We start from the raw sequence: 18,791 nt of genomic DNA on the forward strand, positions 1-18,791 counted from the left end.
TCTCTCCACCTCTAGCCTCTAACTGCGTTACCGCCGATCAGTAATCACCCTTTATATATATATATATATATATATATAATCAAAAAATAAATAGATGATACCGTTCTGTGGCTAACGAAATGCTTTTATTTGTGCGAGCTTTCGAGATACACTGATCTCTTCTTCCGGCGATGTTACAATATACCTCTACATATATATATATATATATATATATATGTGCGTGTGTGTTTTAAAAATTGATAGTCTTTGCAGTACTGTAGCTGGGGTTTGTTTTTTTACACTTTCGAAATAAGATGCTGAAAAAAGCAAAAATATAATTTATAAAAAGACACTAAAGTTAAACACAGTATTACAGGCTTCTGGGAAATTTAGAGTAAGTCTGTTTTTCCTAAGTCGAGTGGGGAAACAACAAACAAGTCCACTTTTGTGAAGAAAACGGCAATTTTTAGAGCTTGCTGGATATCTCTGTGTTTATTAACTTAGTGCACACAATCTATTGTTTTCATTCTAAAAAAATATTTTTAGCCCCATACAATTTGTGGCGCAAACATTTTAGTGCCTGAAAATGTTAATTTTGTTGAAATATTATATCTGCTTATAAATATGAGAGCTTACCTGCATCAATATAATTGTCATGTTACTGCATATTGTAGGGAAAGAAAGCTTGATTCCTGGTGGCTAATGCTTCCAATTATAACCCCATTGCAACATGTGCATTTCCATTGTAAATTGTACTTCCAATCTATTATTCTTTTCCTTTTATTTTTTATTACCATTAAAATATTAATTATAAGAAACTTACAATTACCCATGTGTAGCCATGCCATCTGTGGCTACTAGTTGTTCCCACCTGGCAGTAAGCAGGTACAAGCAGGCCTGGCCAGTAGTTGTTATGGGGTTTTCCCCCTCCGAGGAGCTGCATTTGAGTGACAGCAGGAGGCGGTGACATGAACCTGGGCATGACCAATCATGAGCCAAATCTGGTGCTCTCCTCCTGGCCGTACTTAAAGGCAGAACCTCCCTAGATTTAGAAGTGTCCTTCCCCCTATAAGGAAGGCAGGTCACACAACTGGGAGCCTGAGATTGGGACCTTCCCATGTGCTCTTCCCTCCGAGGGAGAGGGAGTGTGGACCATACATCTGTCTCTGCTAGGGAGGTGGGGAAGAGCTAGGACGGCTGCGGGTGCCCTTGGCCTGTAGTGGCAGTCCAGGGACCATCATTCAGTGATAGCTGAGAGTACTGCATTGGGAAGAAGCTTGCCATGTAGCTGTGTTGTACAGAAGACAATACACCGTTTCTGTTGTTATATACCTCCTGCCTGGTGCGTGACCTTACTGGGGGGAGTGATAATAAGTTCTACCATGGGAGATCACCTTCAGTTCCTGGAGCCTACGGCAGATGGAGGCGCTGGACTGCTAAAGAGATATGTGGGGTATGAACCCCAGAAGCCTGTTCCTGTGTCCCCACTACCACCGCCGGATGACTCAGTCCTCCTGTTGCCAGCAGGTATATGCACCATACACCGTACAAATGGACTAATCGCCCACCGGGTGGGTGAAACACTGTTACATTTGGAGGTGCTGCTAAGATCTGTAACAGGACAGGCTTTCAGTGAAACAAAGCTGGAAGTAACAAGGTACACTTTCAGAGCAAGTGCTAATGAAGGAGGGAGGCTAGGTGTAGTCAGGATGATAGTGCTCCTCGCAATGAATGACCTATTGGGTGAATGGCCCTGAGGCGGGAAGTCGGATGCCTAGTAGGGGGTACCCTGGAAGCCCCAGGGCCTCTGAAAGAAGCGTCTATGATGCTGGCAGCCTAGAGGGGCAGCGTAAGGGTACTGCATAGGGATGAACCCAGAGTACTACAAGCCAGTAGCCAGATCATTGAACCACAGAGTGGTTGTAATGGACTGAAATCGTGTGCAGCGTATCGAGATGAGCTTTGCTAGCCTGGTGTACAACCTACTCTTGGTAGACCGCAACTATGTGCTGTACAGTTCCACAAGAAATGAGTTAGAGAGAATGGTGTTGCCACTTTATTATGGAGTACCGTGAAAACCATGGTTGCGCCCTTTTTGTGCTGCTTAGGACTTCTGGTTCCACCAGAGGGAGCAAACATTGAGGACATTGTGTTTATGGGTGGGGCTGCAGACAACGTGCCTGCTCTTCAGATCGAGGAGCCTGTCATAACTGCCCAGGCTCAACCCGTATGTGAACTGGTTCAAAATGGCATCCGGCCTTCCACCAACGGCCACGAGGTTTTTATCAGCGTGGGTGCGGAACCACATGCTACTGGGTGCACCCTACTCCCGGGGACTTGGGATCTGTCTATGGTGCAAAAACGAGGACTCCACCCCCATGATGTGAATGGCTTATCCTGGAATTAGAGTCACATCTTGTCACTGTGGCACCCTCCTTTAATCTCCACCAGAGGGAGAGGGCCAGCTGACAACCAATGCTCATAACCTACTGAAGATAAGGGAGGAGTCTGAAGTGTCTGACTGCACCCTCAGTTCTTCGGAGCCAGCAAAGACGGAGGAGATCTTTTACCTGTTCTCCTGCCTCCACGCCCTTTAGTTCAATCCACAATGGCTGAATGCGCCGCAGGACATTACTCCTTGCCCGGGGGATTCCTAGAGGTAAAAATTGGGGATACCACCCGCTTGATGTGCCTATGTCCAAATTGTGCCTATCTGGGTCAAGACCTGGAATGGGGAGCTACGTACCTGGCCTGTGCTGCCAGCTACTTCACATCCCGTCTGACATCGTTTACGTCCTGTTTGCCTGGAGACTCGACCGACTCTGACACACGATCCGACGATGGGGAGTTTTCTTTCCGTACAGCGGAGGCTGGCTCAGTATCTGAGGCGGTTCCACAGCCGAAGCCGATACCTGAGTGAGCCGAAGGGCCAAAATCTACCTCCAGCCTGCGCCGCAGCTCGGCCTCTATGAATCTGCAACCACTAGTGTGTGGTTCTACTGTTGTTCTTAAAGATCATGACCTTCTCGGCGATTCCAACCGACTACGCAGTTTAGTTTGGAAGTACCATCTGGGGGGGCTTGAATGACAGAGCAATCTTTCATGGATGCCGAGATTCAGCGACTCAAGCAGTAGCCGGACTGCACCTCTAGTGATCATCGGGATTCCAGTATATCCACGGAGCAGTGAGGAACCACCTCCTTACTCCCAGAAGGACCCGATGGTGATACCCACTGAAACGGTACTTCCCGGCGCCAGTTACAATGCCGAGGACAAAGGCAGAAATCTTGATCGGGATCCCGTGATACCGGAACCTAATGACGTTCTTACGATGGCGACCGCCAGGGCGGACGAGAAATGGCCGATTCCCGGTCCGGTGAGTACAGCCCCTGTTACATTTGCTCCAAGTATGCGACCTCTGAGAGGGGCTCGTAGGTCTTCTCCTGGATGCTCTAAAGCTCCCAGCCCAGTTACAGTATTACCGCTCATACGTGAGACTTTGGCTGAGCACCAGAACTATGCTATGGATCAACCCTTTCCACCGCCGATAGAGTCTTATATTGCAGGTATGGAGGGAGTATCTCATTGGGAAGTAGAGCTGATTACGGACAATGTTTCTCATGTAGATATGTCAATACTCAAGCTGTTTTAGCTATGGTATAGGGGGGATGGTACATCGAAAGTTAAATAAATAACATATACACGGCGCTGTGCAAGTGTAACTTGCATCAAGGTATCTTTTGTTCTTTCTTTGTCCTGCTGATGCAGCGATCTTCCTTCCCTGGTTCTCACGATTTCTTTTCTGCTCCTGCCGTGGTCTATTCTCGCTTAGAGTCGCTGTGATCCCCTAGGAGTAAAGGAACAGAATTAGATCATGACAAATACAGAGATGGGAGAATGCTTCTGGTTAGTGATCAGTGAGGGGAAGTGGAATAATTAAAGCAGAATGAACTGCAAACACTCACACGGGCCAGTGTAAGTGTAATCCTGTAGGAGATGTCTTTTCCTCACTCCAAATTGACAGCCTTGAGGTCTTAAACACATATATAGAGTTTAGACAGTCTATGAGAGTGATGGGGAATGGAATTAAAAAATATATAATCAGTGGTACTCACACGGGCTAGTGTGAGTGCACACTAGTAGTGGTATCTTTGTCACCTCCCGGGATACCTCTAGCTGCTTCCGTGATGATATCTGTGACGCAGTAGTGAGGCTCCACTGGGTTAGCCCCTCCGTGTGGTGGCGTGTAACAAAGGTAGACCACGCTTGATCCCTTCTGCCTGAAGCAAAGTTATGCACCACTTGGCACAGGGCCGTGTAAGTGTTATTTATTTAACTTTCGATACACCATCCCCCCTATACGATAGCTAAAACAGCTTGAGTATTTACATATCTGCACTTAATATTTGATTGAGAATACTGTTACCCTCCACCATCCCCTAACCTGTGCTCCCCCTTCTTTTTCTGTTTCTACTACCACTAAGGATCTTGGATAGAGTCATAGGAGGGCAATACGAAGATAAGTGGGAACCAAAAACCACAACAAGGGTTAAAATATCTTTTATACATTTGTTTTTTACCACCATTCATATTTGAGGTAGCGCCCAGGCACTTTTTCACTAATGTTTCTCATGTACCTTTTGAGACTGTTATGCTTGAACCGGACATACCAGTGAATTTCAAACGTATGGCGAGGTGGGAAAGAAACAGGTTGAGATCTGAACTCTATTTCCAGGAACCAGTTGGAGGGGATCTTGAGTTTGAGTGTAGTACCGGGGATGAGGAGATTGAATTTAGCTCTGAGGAGAGTGATGGGAGTGAGCCTTGTTCCAAAGAGGAGGAGTTAAGGGCCTTTCCTAATAGAGCCATTAAGGATAATACACAGATAACTGTTGTTGAGTATATCCCCAACTTTGAGTCTGCATCACCTCATGCTTCACCGCCCTGGGTCAGTGAGATTATGGTAGAATACCAGTCGAATTGGGGTACGGATAGTTCTGGGAATAGATCCACAGGGTTATCCTGGCGGGATGTTTCTGTATTTTTAAATTCCATGCCTACCACGTTGCTGGCTTGTGGGTGTCCATTATGTTACCAGGAATGTTGTTCGGTTCTTGCTTTAGATTCAGTTGATCATGCCGTGCGCAGACCACCTTAAGAGGGTATTTTCGTTAACAGTGCCCGATCACACAGAGCATTAGTTAGCCATGGAGCCGGAGCACTATTATAACAAGTTAGGTTCTCCAAGTTGGGAGGAACCCTAGTTCTGCAACACAGCCATTTGATTGTTGTATTCAAATATAAGCTGTATAACGATATTCATTGAAATGTGTTATCATGCATATTGAAATGTGATCAACCATTATGTGAAAAATGTTCTTGTTATGTTCAGGTTTCATTCAACGAGGGTACCCGAAAATTTAGGACCCAAGCCGGTTTGTTGGGAATCCACCAGAGGGAGAGTGTAGCCATGCCATCTGTGGCTACTAGTTGTTCCCTCCTGGCAGTAAGTCCTGGTACAAGCAGGCCTTGCCAGTAGTTGTTATGGGGTTTTCCCCCTCCGAGGAGCTGCATTTGAGTGACAGCGGGAGGCGGTGACATCAGGCCTGGGCATGACCAATCATGAGCCAGACCTGGTGCTCTCCTCCTGGAAGTACTTAAAGGCAGAACCGCCCTAAATTTAGGAGTGTTGTTCCCCCTATGAGGAAGGCAGGTCACACAACTGGAAGCCTTAGATTAAAGCCTTCCCATGTGCTCTTCCCTCTGAGGGAGAGGGAGTGTGGACTATATCTCTGTCTCTGCTAGGGAGTTGGGGAAGAGCTAGGACAGTTGCAGGTGCCCTTGGCCTGTGTGGCGGTCCAGGGACCATCATTCAGTGAGAGCTGAGAGTACTGCATTGGGCAGATGCCTGCCGTGTAACTGTGCTGTACAGAAGACAATAAACCATTCCTGTTGTTATATACCTCATGCCTGGTGCGTGACCTTACTGGGGGGAGAGGTAATAAGTTCTACCTTGTGAGATCACCTTCAGTTCCTGGAGCCTACGGCAGATGGAGGGGCTGCACTGCTAAAGAGATATGTGGGGTATGAACCCCAGAAGCCTAGTCCTGTGTCCACACTACCACCGGCGGACGACTCAGCTCTCCTGTTGCCAGCAGGTATATGCACCATTCACCATAGTAATGGAAAAAGCTCCCACCGGGTGGGGAAACACCGTTACACATGTAAAGTACATTTTATGGGATGGAGAAAAATGCAATGAGATTGTAATATAGTTCCAAAAACCATTTAAATGCATGATGAGGCTATGACTTGTTTATTTATCCACAATTGCATTATCATGAATATGATTTTATATATATATATATATATATATATATATATATATATATATATATATATATTATGTGGTGGGTGTTGGAGGTAGATTTAAGAAGTGGCCTTCAACCACTTGTCCGACACTAATATCTCGTACTATTTCTTGTACCTACACTTACGAAGGGTAAGTTTGACGTGCCTGATTTAGTTAGTGACAATGGGCTTAAAGTGAACACCAGTTATTGCATAATGTTATACACAGCACACTGTATTAAAAACCTTAAATGAAGGTATGAGGTTATTTATCAGATTTAAGAAGTACAATGTAGCTCTACAATTCTGTCTCATGTTGTATAGTTTCTTTTTGTAGGTCACTGTGCCTTTTAAAAATACTTCTAATTAATCAACAAACTGACATGTTCTAATAACAATTATGTCCAAAGACATAGATCATTCCACTGACATATTCTCATGAGAGAAAATGTAATTTCAAACTTTCAAAAGCTATAACACGATTTAGATAGTGTCAGTGGAAATCATTGCGAAAGTTAAATACTTGATTAGTTAATGGTTTTGTCATGTCATTCATGCTATTTTACTAAACAAGAAATCAAGGTCAATAATTTGATTCTACTTTCTCCCTGCCTAATTAACCAGTGTAGATAGCTAGTTTTGTACTGTAAAAGCTCTCATAACTGGATGTACATGTTATAAAGGCTTGTACATGAGTATTGATATGTCACTATACACTCTAATGCACTTATTCTGCATGATGTGCTACCGCATGAAAAGTCCCATTGACTTTAGTTGAACTTTTCATGTGATAGCATGTCATCTGCGCTATCACACCTTACAGAATAAGGGCCTAAGTATCTAAATATTAATTAAACAATCTTACATGTTAGAGTCTCTCACTCACTGGAAGGTACAATCATGTACATATTCCTTGAACATATAAATTACTTTAATAGATATATATCAACTGAAATGACGTCATTTGGTCCAACTCTGCCAAATCTGGCTCATTTTAGTCATTGCAACTGCCATATTAATAATCTCTTAATGTTCTATACACAAGGTATCTGCTGCTCACTGTATACCTTTGAAAAGTAGACTGAAGTACAGGTAGATGGGACTTCAATTTAACTTTGTTGGGACTTAATACTGCCATTTATTTTCACTTTAGTTATTTTCCTAAATAAGAAATCAAGGTCAATAATTTCATGCTACTGTCCCCCTTTTTAATGAACCAATGTATATGGCTAATTGTTTATTGTATGTGAGGCATTGGTTCAGTCCTTTTTGTTCGAACTCTAATTCCAGTACTTCCTGGCTAGCAATAGCCCTCTATTTCTATGAATAATGGAAAATCAACACTCAACCCATAATGACAGACTGACAATACTGATGTCTTTATTTTTGCCTTTCTAATAATGTCAAGAGAGCTTCTACTAGACCATGGAAACGAGACAAATTTTCCTTTAGTTCTTGGTTATTGTACTACAGTAGTGAAGAATGATACATCCATCACAGTGATGTGACACAGCTGAAGTATGTGAGATGTAGTGCTATATTATGCTAGTTCAACCGCTTCAATATTTTGCAGTTCTAAGCAAGGTTTAACTGCTCTGAAAGGATTACATTTCAATAGAATTTAGTTTTTTTTATTTCATATATCAGTTATGGGATGGGATTCACTAAGTGTTGATGCAGGGCATCCCACTCCAAACCACAGTTTATTGCTGTAATGACGATAACCTGTATCGGTGCTTTGTGAATCACCCACATGGTTGAAAATAGTTTGGAGATTCATGTAGAAAGAGCTCTTGTTCGTCAATGCAGTTAGTGATTGGAAAGCATACTATAAATCAATGTTAAATTCTATGAAAAACAATAATTGTGAAGAATTAACAAACCGCTGCCAAAGGATGCTTTTATATTTAGAGTAAATATTTCTGGGTATCACACTTTTATGAAATATAATACAATTTACTGAATTCAGTAGAAATAAAACTTCATGGTACCCATTAGGAAATATCTATAGTTCATATCTTAATCAGAAAATGTCATTTTGACTATTAGTTTATCTGGTAATAAGATATTTTGTAGCCTGGAGCGAACCCTGTTTAGATTTCTTTATGATCCAAAATCAGCACATAATAATGACATAACATTTATCAAAGACCTCTAAACAAGGCACATATTTAATCCAAAGATTCATCATAATTTCACATCTTGCATATACAGTATGACATAAGCTCTGTCAAGAAATATTCATATTTCTGGGGAGTTCATGGCATACTACGAGATATGTGTTGTTTCTCTGAATTGTAATAGAAAGACCAGAGTGTTTACTGTCATTCATATAACAACAGGCTTACTTCATGTATTTATATCATTATCTATTTCTTTATTTACAGTTGCCATGTACCGAGAACCTTCTTTGCATGATGTTGGAGAAATAGTGCCAAAGGCCCGCGTGACGCCAAGTAAAAGCACAAGTGCATCTGCAATAATGAACGGGGGGAAACCAGTTAGCAAGAGTAAGACAACATAGCCAGACCCCCAAGAGTGTTGTGACTTACCGAGCCCTCGGCACATTTGAGCGTTTTATCCCCGCCAGACTGTCCTAACTCCAATGTCTGTCAACCAAGTGAACGTGCACTGGCTCTTTTGCTGTTTCTGAACCAACGTGTTGAAGGTGGACAACTCTCAGTGTGCAGCTCCTCCCACCACTAGAAGACACCTGGGAAACTCAGACCATGGAATGCCCTACCAGATATGGAATGCCTTTTTATTATCTTTTCCGTGACTGTGACACTTCATGTGAATGACATACTTCACAAGTACACTTGATACCTTGCCTGCTGACAATTACCCTGAACCCCCTTTTGAGTCCAGTTACAGAGAAATCCATGTGTTTAAGTTCTTTTTGTAGCACACAAATATTCAGTAATTTCTAGTTAGACGCTGTAAAACTGCGCTATAATGGATTTCTCTAACCTTTTTACGAGGCTGCTTGCACCACTGTCTGTGACCTTTTGCAGGGATTGCGTTCCTCTAGAACTTGAATGTTTCAGGTGGCTTAGTTCTGAAAGCAATCAGGGAATCAGGAAGCCTTCAAACAGCTATTCTAAAACACGTTTATATCAAATAGGACTTAAGTACTGGTCAAGTGTGGAAACATTTTAGCAACAGATACGGTGCTCTGCAGGTTGGCATTATAGTAGAGGGAAATATGTCAAACACAACTAGTGTGAAGTTGACTGAGACTAGTGTTTGACACCCCCTATAGTTTCCTTTTTGTGTGTGTTTTATACATATCACAAGCTTACTGGTAATGGTAACATTTGCCTTGCCCAGTGAGCAAGACCCACTTGTTTTTTAAGATGGTGGGTCCATAGAACTCTGTAGGCCTTGTAGGCCTGAATTAAGGCTCATTTTTCATCTACTATTCCTCATAATTAAAAAAAAAACAAAAAAAACAAATATGATTAATAAGGATTCAGCTACCTACAGTAATTCTATTTTGAAATAAAGCCCTTCCTGTTTTTAACAAGCTCAGATTAAGGTCATTTCCATCTCTGGCAGTTCCCTCAGTCTTATTTAGCTAAGCATGGGCACGTTGGTTGTCACCTTCTTTTTTTCTTTTTTTCTTTGCAACAGCAATGCAAGTGGTAATTGAACATGATAATTTGATATTTTCCTGTTTAACAAAGACTGGACAAATTAACACAATATTTTAGCTAGGCATGCATAGTCCAGTGCTATAAATTTCTACACCAAATCCTACATACTGTACCCCTAACATTAGGTGTTAGGAATCAGAGTCTCTAAGTTAAAGGTGCCTTGCCTAGGTTGTCGTGTATTATACACAAAACCAATTTATGTGGAACCAGAACATTCATTAGGTGCCTATGGTGGTCGTGTGAAGAATAGTTTTGACATGACGTGGGGTTCCTCACATATTAGAATAAGTAAATACTATATGTAATAATCCATTGAATATAGAAAACAAGTGAGGCTATTCTGTGTATGCTAATAAAGTAAGAGCATAAGGATATGCTTCCCAAAAAATGCATAGGACCAAAATGACCTTACTTTTGGAAACCTTAAGCGGAAACAATGTACTAGCCTGTAGCTATCTTTTTCGTTTCACATAAACGGGTAATGTTTCTTTTTTCCAAATCCCTTTGCACTGTGTCTGCTATTAAATTGTATTGCCATTGCTTTTTTGAGAGTATCATACAATTCTATATTTGCTCATGGGATCAACCAGTTTGGCTGATGAAAGATTTAGTATAACCATTGTTTAAGATTATGACATTTTCAACTATGATTGAATAAATGGGAGGTACTCAGACTGTTGACGAAGCTATTTGCTCTGCTGCTAATGTCACAAAATACCAAATTAAATTAATAACCGCCTCATATTCATATTAAAATCAAACAACAAGTGCTTGTTTCTTTTAAGTGAGACAAGTGAAGCACATTAGCAGATCTTCTTTACAATGTTCTTTCAAACAAAAAATAGCAAGTTTATGCTGTGAGTAAAATTGCACAACATAATTTTAAACGTAATATCTGTGGGGCTGGTGTCCCAAGGTCAGAAACACATTCCCAATCCACTGTCATCGTGAAACTATACACGCCGGGCTGAGTGCCCCACAAACCAGTTGACTGGTTAAGATTAAGGCTGAATTTATTTTTGTAAATTATTAATAATATGTTCTGTAAGTGAAAAATCGACTTTATTTACTCTCTTTCTTTGTTTATACAGGTTGTCTGTAAAAGTGTTTTTTTTTTTTTTTTTTTAACGAGTGTCCTTAAAGCAGTTTCTTCTGTTATATGTTTATACATATACCAGAGGTCTTTGTTATCTGTGCTTTGGTTCTTACTTTTCTTTTGTCTGATGTCTCATCTGCATGGGAAGAGGATGGCAATGATGATCTGCATGTAGTAAGCTATGTGTATCGAGAAATGTTGGTGTGTGTTACTAAATTTACATACATATATGCAAAGCGTTTGTCTGCATTGTACAGTTTGTGTTTATTATCATTTATTGTATACACAATTGCAACATATTGAATAAAATTCTTTATATGAAGATATAATATAAACCATAATCCAATTTCATATGATATAAGGTGCAAAGAGCGTGCAGTTTTCGCATTTAAGAGTAAGTGATGTGCAAGTCGTACACTAATATTGTCCCCTAAACATACCAAAGAGCGTTTTCGCCCTGTGTTTGCCTCTTATGTTATGCCTCCAGGATAAGATATAATTATAATCTCTAAAAAAAATAAGTTTGGTCACTAATGGAAAAACAATGAGAAAATCTGTGCTGCATTGTAAACCTATAACATTCGTTTTGTGATGACAAACTTTGTCTTATATACTTCCAAATATGCATGTGTAAGTAGACACACATGTTACAGCTTCAAGAATACACACCGTTTTTACCATATGTTTTTTTTTTTTTTTAATCCAGCTAGATTTTAATCTTTTTTTAAAACCATTCAGTGCAGTAGGTGTCTGCTATGCCATGCCCAGCAGTTTGTAACTGGCTTGTCAGGTAGCAGGGGTTACTCTTTGTTTGTAGCACATGGGTGGGGTAACCTAAGGAATGTTATCATTTTACATTAATATTTATTTTCTTATTAAACTTTTTTCTTTTAACGTATTAGCTCAACTTCGGAATGATTTGGTAAATTGATCAACTGGAGTGGAGCAAGCAAGAATATGCAGTTCCCGAGCAATTACAAATAAGATCGAATGCTATAATGTGTCCAATTGTTACAAAAACGATGCCTATTTTTTTTCTCCACCCAGTTGTCTTTTAGGATCATCATATTGTTCATTGGATTTGTTTATCAGCAGCTATGGCAAAAAAAATAATAACCATAGGTTATAGTAGGAGTAATGTGTCTTTTTTTTGTGTTTTACATTACACTTTGGCACATACTATACTTAAAAGTGGATATAGAATTCAGCGCACAGTCACCTAGCCCTTTTTTACAGCATACAGGTTGCCCATGGAACATGTCTAAAATACTATGATTCCAAATGTTTTTCAAGAAAAATGCAAAATAAAGTACAGTATGTCAGAAAATACAAACACTGATATTAATAGACAGCATTGCCGCTGGCTGCCTTGCATACCATCATTCCAAAGAGGGCTTGTACACTATCACTTTCTATTTATAAGGGCAATGCAATTTGTTGCCTTTCAATATATTAAGAGTATAGCTTATGGATCAGAAGAAAAAAATGTCAAAGCAAATTACATTTTGTATGTAGTATTTTAAGTGTATTTGTCATTTTTCATACACTTCATAAAGCCATACGATTTATACAGTATGTTTAGACAAAGTCATACTGTAGATGGGTATTCACTGAGCTGCTCCATTCATAAAGTGCCCCAATCATCACTATTGCTGTTTAATGGATTATAGCGTTTGTCCCTATGATGTAATTTATACAGTGAGTTGTTCAAACAATGAGCTTCACCTTTTATAACTTAACTTTGCAAAGTTAAAACACTTGTTTACGGAGCCTAAAAATAAGCAGAAGACCAGGACTGGCATACTGTATCGCCTTGACCATCCTTCCAGTAATTAAGGTGTATATTTTTTATTTGATGACCTATATGCAGAAGATACGCAAAATACAAATCTAATAGCCAACTACAAACTAAAGTACATGCTTCTTGCTGTATCCAAACCAAACATATAGTAGCTGGTATATGGTTCCTTATTTGAAATGTTGTCCCGTACAAGTTTGTTTTTATTCGCTGATAGAAATGTACATTTTGTAAATCACTTACACACCCAGATGTATACAGATCTTTCCCATATTCATGTTTGGAGAAATATGTCCTTGGGAGTCAATAGGAACATTGAAGCTTTGTCTGAAATCAGCATCTATTTGTAACATAAAGTACCATCAATATGATAATTTCTAATATATTCCTGGATTATACCTAGGGACAAACCTGACTAGTACGTTACAGGTTTTACTAGTCTGCGTAAAAACGCCCAGTCATGCTCCTTAATCTTTGGAAATTGATGACAGTACATACAATCTTTGGAAATTGATGACAGTACATACAATCTTTGGAAACTGATGACAGTACATACAATCTTTGGAAACTGATGACAGTACATACAATCTTTGGAAACTGATGACAGTACATACAATCTTTGGAAACTGATGACAATACATACAATCTTTGAGGCATAAACTTAGAACACAAAGGAGCATATTCTGAAATGTTTCAATTCCAAAGTACAGTATAACAATTCTAAAACAATATATATGTGGCCCATACTGTATAAGACTATTTTTCCTATCTTTGACTACTGTGTGAGCAATCCAATATTTGACAATAGAAGTGATTTGTTCTTTAACGTATATACCACAGTGAAATGGGCAGTTGACATTTCTCCATTTAATTAATTGTTTGTTGGGATATTGCAGATGAGTACGAAGGTGACTATTCAACTGTAATAAAATGTGACTTCAGACCTGTTAGTTTCTTTTACATTGATCTGTTAAGAGAGAGTTTAGTTCTCTGAAGCCAATAAAATGTATTAAGTTCAATAAAAAAAGGTTTCACCTGCAACTTGGCTACTTCTTGTGTTTCCCATTTGCCTAAGTTTATGCAGTTTATGTAGTAACCATATCTATCTAAATTGTATTCAATGTATAAGTATTGATGTCACATCTGTTATTACACCCATTATTGTGTCATAACAAGAAAAATAGTGAGATTTGTTTGCAAAATCACACGATTTGGGGCATTACCACTCCATTTGTTAGCATAGCAAACAGCACTATAATGCGTTTAAACTTGCGCCAACAATAACGCGTTATCGTGCGATAAATTGCAATAACATGTGCTATAACTGTAAGCTACAAAGGACACCAGAAGAAAAAAAAAACTTGATCTTGAGATATAACAATATTTTTAGTATCACAGAGGGGGTTACACAGCATATCCGTGTTTTATCTCAGTTTTAAATATAAAGTAAAAGACTCATCAACTAGAGAATAAAAACTTTAATCTATATTCCAAAACATATCTTAATGCCACATGGATTATTGGACCATAGCACCTATATAAGCAAAATACACACCGTCATACAATTTTAGGAGCATCAGTGCTGCAGGTATAACTGCATCATTATGTCTGTATGAGAATACATGTATGTTAGTGAATATGTACAGTACATGAATTTGTGCAGTTTGGTTAAAGAGCATCAGTGGCAGATTACACCATTAAAATTGGTGCTTACAAAATATTTGCCATAACTGACTCCTTTAGCTTGTCACCAAATGGTTTAACGTGCTGGAATCCTTGTTTAATGTGAAAATAAAAGTAAAACATTGTATGATACCTTTTACTGGACCAACACATAGTTTATAGTATACTGTACAAAGTTCCAGCCTCACGATATTCTTCTTCAGGTACTGCAGTTGATCATTTCCCTATTCAATATGCAATAGTCAGATTCTTTCCGGTGCTGGAAAAGATTGTATCCACATTCATTTGAATAGAGTTGACCTCTTCAGCTACACTGGGAATCAGATTCACAGCCTATTGAGCAATGGACTAAGGCCCTTAGGTTAGGCAGAAATATCTACAGATTTTGCACTTCCAAAATATTCAAGCAGAAACTGGTGCCCATTTACTGACGCAGGAAAGGTGCTGACTGTCCAACAGGTGCAATACAAATGATGGACAATGTGGCCTATGTACAAACATTTTTCAAAAATTTGCATTGCATCACAAATGTCAGTGCCAAAAGCAATACAAACCTCTTGTCGTTGTTTGCAAACTCACAAACACGGGTTCATGGATAATGAGTAGTTTATTGCCTGTGCAGAGTCAGTGTAGGATCATACACACAAAAGTCAAATGAGACAATCTGCCGGGGGAGGGCCCAAGCAGGCTTTATATACACATTCCTTTGTTTAACAAAGGTAACTAGGCAGAATATAATGACATCACACAATGCACTCCCTGTACACCAGGGGATAATACCTCGTCTAAACCAATCAAGTTACAGGTCATCTTATCTATCTCAGACTGGCTCCAAAGATCAATTCATCTAACCTAAACTGGTTCTTTTAGCTGACCACAACTCTTGAGTGTTTGAGCAACAAGGCACAGTCCATATCAAACCCCTCCTCCCCCAGCCCCCCTGGAGCAAAGTTCAATCTTCTAACAATACGCTTACTGACATATAACACATACAAAGACAAAATGGATTCCGCACACTGCTAACAATTTCCTCTCCATAGAAGCCCCCAGTCCTTTTCAGTAATATCAACTGTATATTCATTTCAGCAATATTATTTTGTCACTCTCAAACGGGTATCCTATCTATGAAGGCTAATGCACACAGTATCATGCAGCATTTGTTGTTTGAAATGATTTTCAACGCATCTCTTATGTGGAAGACCTAATTGATACAATTTTAATTAAAACAGAATTGTGTGTATATTTAAATATAGTCCTATATACGAGTTAGCGCCCGAGTTCTTTTTTGTTTTAATAATGGAATGCCTCCTACTTATACCTGTTAAAGCTGCAGTCCCTTAGTGGGATGAAAGTAAAGCAGGCAGAAGCCTGAGTTAAGCAACGTAATGCTTTGAATTATCCGGTTATTTCTCTAATTAACCCTAGAAGACTGTGTTGTGAAGAGCCCAGGCAGACGTCAGCGCAACAAAAGAGGGGCGTTTGTCCCAATGTGTATACTGTATGTATGTGTGCATATGTGTATATATATATTTTTTATATATATATATATATATATATATAATTATATATATATATATATATATATATATATATATATATATATATATATAATTATATATATATATATATATATATATATATATATATATATATATATATATATATATATATATATATATACACACATACATTATACACATTGGGACAAACGCTCCTCTTTTGTTGCGCTGATGTCTGTCTGGGCTCTGTAGGGTTCCCTGCAATTTTCTTGTCATTTGAAAGTTGCATCAAATACAGAAGAATTTATAATGCGTCTGATCACAGAGTTGCCATTAAAGCTGGTTGGTGGTTCCTCAGAATTTCACTGAGGGTTCCATAATCAAAAAAAGGTTGGAGACCACTGCAGTAGGCTCTACTCTTATGATAAAAACAAGAGACGCAAAACAAGCAGAGAAAAGAGTCAGCCAGAAACAGAGAGAAACAAAAACCAAACAGCGTCAAAGGGGCAGAGACCAGTGTTTCCCAAAAGAAGATCAAAAGGGGCTGCGGGATTTCCTTGATCTCCCAAAGCAGGACAGTTGCTAGGGGACTGGACAGTTTCCTCTATCCTGATTTTCTGCTGCTGGGTAATGCAGCCAATCAGGAGGAGGTGTCAAGAGCCTTTGGGTGTGTACAAGGAAAGGAGGAAGCAGCATGGTCCAGAGAGAGGTGAGGCTTTGTGTCGCTGTCCTGGGTGTACAGTATTTGTCCTGTTGTGTGTGTAAATATGTATGTATTTGTTATTTCCTGTTTGTGTGTGTGTGTATTTGTTCTGTTGGTTTGTGTGTGTGTATTTGTTCTGTCCTGTTAATGTTTGTGTGTTTTTTATGACTCTTTGCCCCCTGTGACTCTGCCCCCTTTGACTCTTTGCCCCTCTGACCCCTCTGACTCTCTGCCCCAAGTGACTTTCTACCCCCTGTGACCCTGTGCTCTATCTGCTCCCTCTTATCCCTATGACTCTCTGCCCTTCTTAGACTCCTTCTCCCACTTTCCCCCCTCTGACCCATTCACCCCCTCTGTCTGCTGTGACCCTACAGTATGTCTGTCTGTCTCCTGTGACTCTCTGTCTTGTGTTTCTGTGACCCTGTCCATTTGTAGGGGTGCCTTGGCAACTGAGATTAGGGGTTCCTAAAAAAAAAAAAAAATTAACTTCTGAGGAAGATTATGTGAGTGAAACGCGTAGGGTGGGTGTGCAGACCCTTTGGCACCCCCTGAGCTGTGTGGAAGACCACTCTGAGGATCCTGGACCGCGATCTGCCTGGTCTCTGCCTGCACCTGAGTAGCATTCTTTGTGGATGGCCACCACAGTGCTAATTCCAGGAGCAAGTGACAAGATGCTATCCACTCTCTGACCCAGAGTGGTCCACATGCCTGCACCTCTAGCACTTATGTAAGTGTATTACTTTTAAATTTCTGTTTATAAAACAATCTATACTATCTATGTCCTCTCTATTCTGTTCACATATGGGAATTACCTCATCTCCTTATCCTGTTCCTGAGGAATATCCAATGGCACGCATTGGAAGAAATCATCTGTGAGTTGGTGACTGAACAACAACGCTTATATTTAACTTCTCAATTGTGAGTGAGATACCTCTTATTACCATCCCAGCGTTTATTTATATGTTATTGCACTATTGTGTGTCTCTTATTTTTCCACATATTTGGGGAGTATTTGCGCTTCTGATCCTTTTCTTCAGTATTTGGCATTTTTGACATCATTTTATTTTAAAAAAGCCAAACAAGGGGGCGCATGCGCGACAGCTAAGTGGATGGCAGCTTAGAGTGTAAGCTCCATCCCTCATGGCACTAATTAAGCATTTAACCGGCGCAACTGCATATAAAAAAGTGAACCAAAACTCTAAACATGAACCGGAGTATTAAGAGATGGCAACGAGAGCAAAATCGCGGCAATCCACCTCCATTTTAACAGACTATTTCAATAAGGCGAGATATGGTGCGAGAGGTCAGCAGCTGGTCACAAGAAGCGACCTAAAAGAATTCTACAGCGAAATAAAAGCAGTTTTTCAAAGAGAAATGGCTTTGCTGAGAAGGGATATCAACAACATAGGAGATAGAACCGTTGCAATTAAAAAACGCCTGGATTCAACTATTAAAGCATTCCAAAAAATGAAAAAACAATAGCCCATCTAAAGTCCCTGATAAATGTCTGACAAACAAGAAGGCATAGAAAACAGGGATAGACGTAATAATATTTGTTTAAGAGGGTTGCCAGAGGCTATCACAGACCTTGAGGATTATGTCTCAAGATGGCTGGCACGTTACCAGATAGGTCTGAAGCGGAAATACACTTTGACTGGTGCCATAGGGCTCTTAGATCCAGGCCTCAGCCAGGAGACCCCCCGAGGGACATAATAATAATAATAATAATAATTCCATGTGAAGAAAGCATTATATCAAATTACAAGGGCCACTAATAATGTGGAATTTGAAGAAGTCAAATTATTGGTCTTTCAGGATTTGTCCCTGACCACCTTATCTAAAAGGAAAAATATTTTACCTGTGACAAAATCCCTTAGAGACAAGGGGTTCCGATACCGCTGGGTTTTCCAATTCGGGCTTCTAGTGCTAAAGAATGGTGCTGCCATCACCCTGAGACATCTGGAGAATAGAGAGGCTTTCCCCAAAGTGGGCTTAAATATAGATTCAACTGACCGACAGGATTAAG

The 18,791-nt window shown here is 39.9% G+C and overlaps 1 protein-coding gene across 2 annotated transcripts in view; it reads left to right on the forward strand.

Moving 5' to 3' along the window:
- The window catches only part of FGF14 (fibroblast growth factor 14), a 782,690-nt gene extending 768,756 nt beyond the window's left edge, over positions 1–13,934 (forward strand). Inside the window, exon 5 of one of the 2 annotated variants that reach the window (XM_075590760.1) lies at positions 8,718–13,934. In XM_075590760.1, the coding sequence (XP_075446875.1) occupies positions 8,718–8,854 (137 nt within the window). In that variant the 3' untranslated portion in view covers positions 8,855–13,934. The remainder of the gene's footprint in view (positions 1–8,717) is intronic. The other variant, XM_075590761.1, reaches the window with a different exon arrangement.
- The last annotated feature ends 4,857 nt before the right edge of the window (positions 13,935–18,791 follow it).

Source organism: Ascaphus truei, chromosome 3 (assembly GCF_040206685.1).
Source record: "Ascaphus truei isolate aAscTru1 chromosome 3, aAscTru1.hap1, whole genome shotgun sequence".
Classification (NCBI taxonomy): domain Eukaryota; kingdom Metazoa; phylum Chordata; class Amphibia; order Anura; family Ascaphidae; genus Ascaphus; species Ascaphus truei.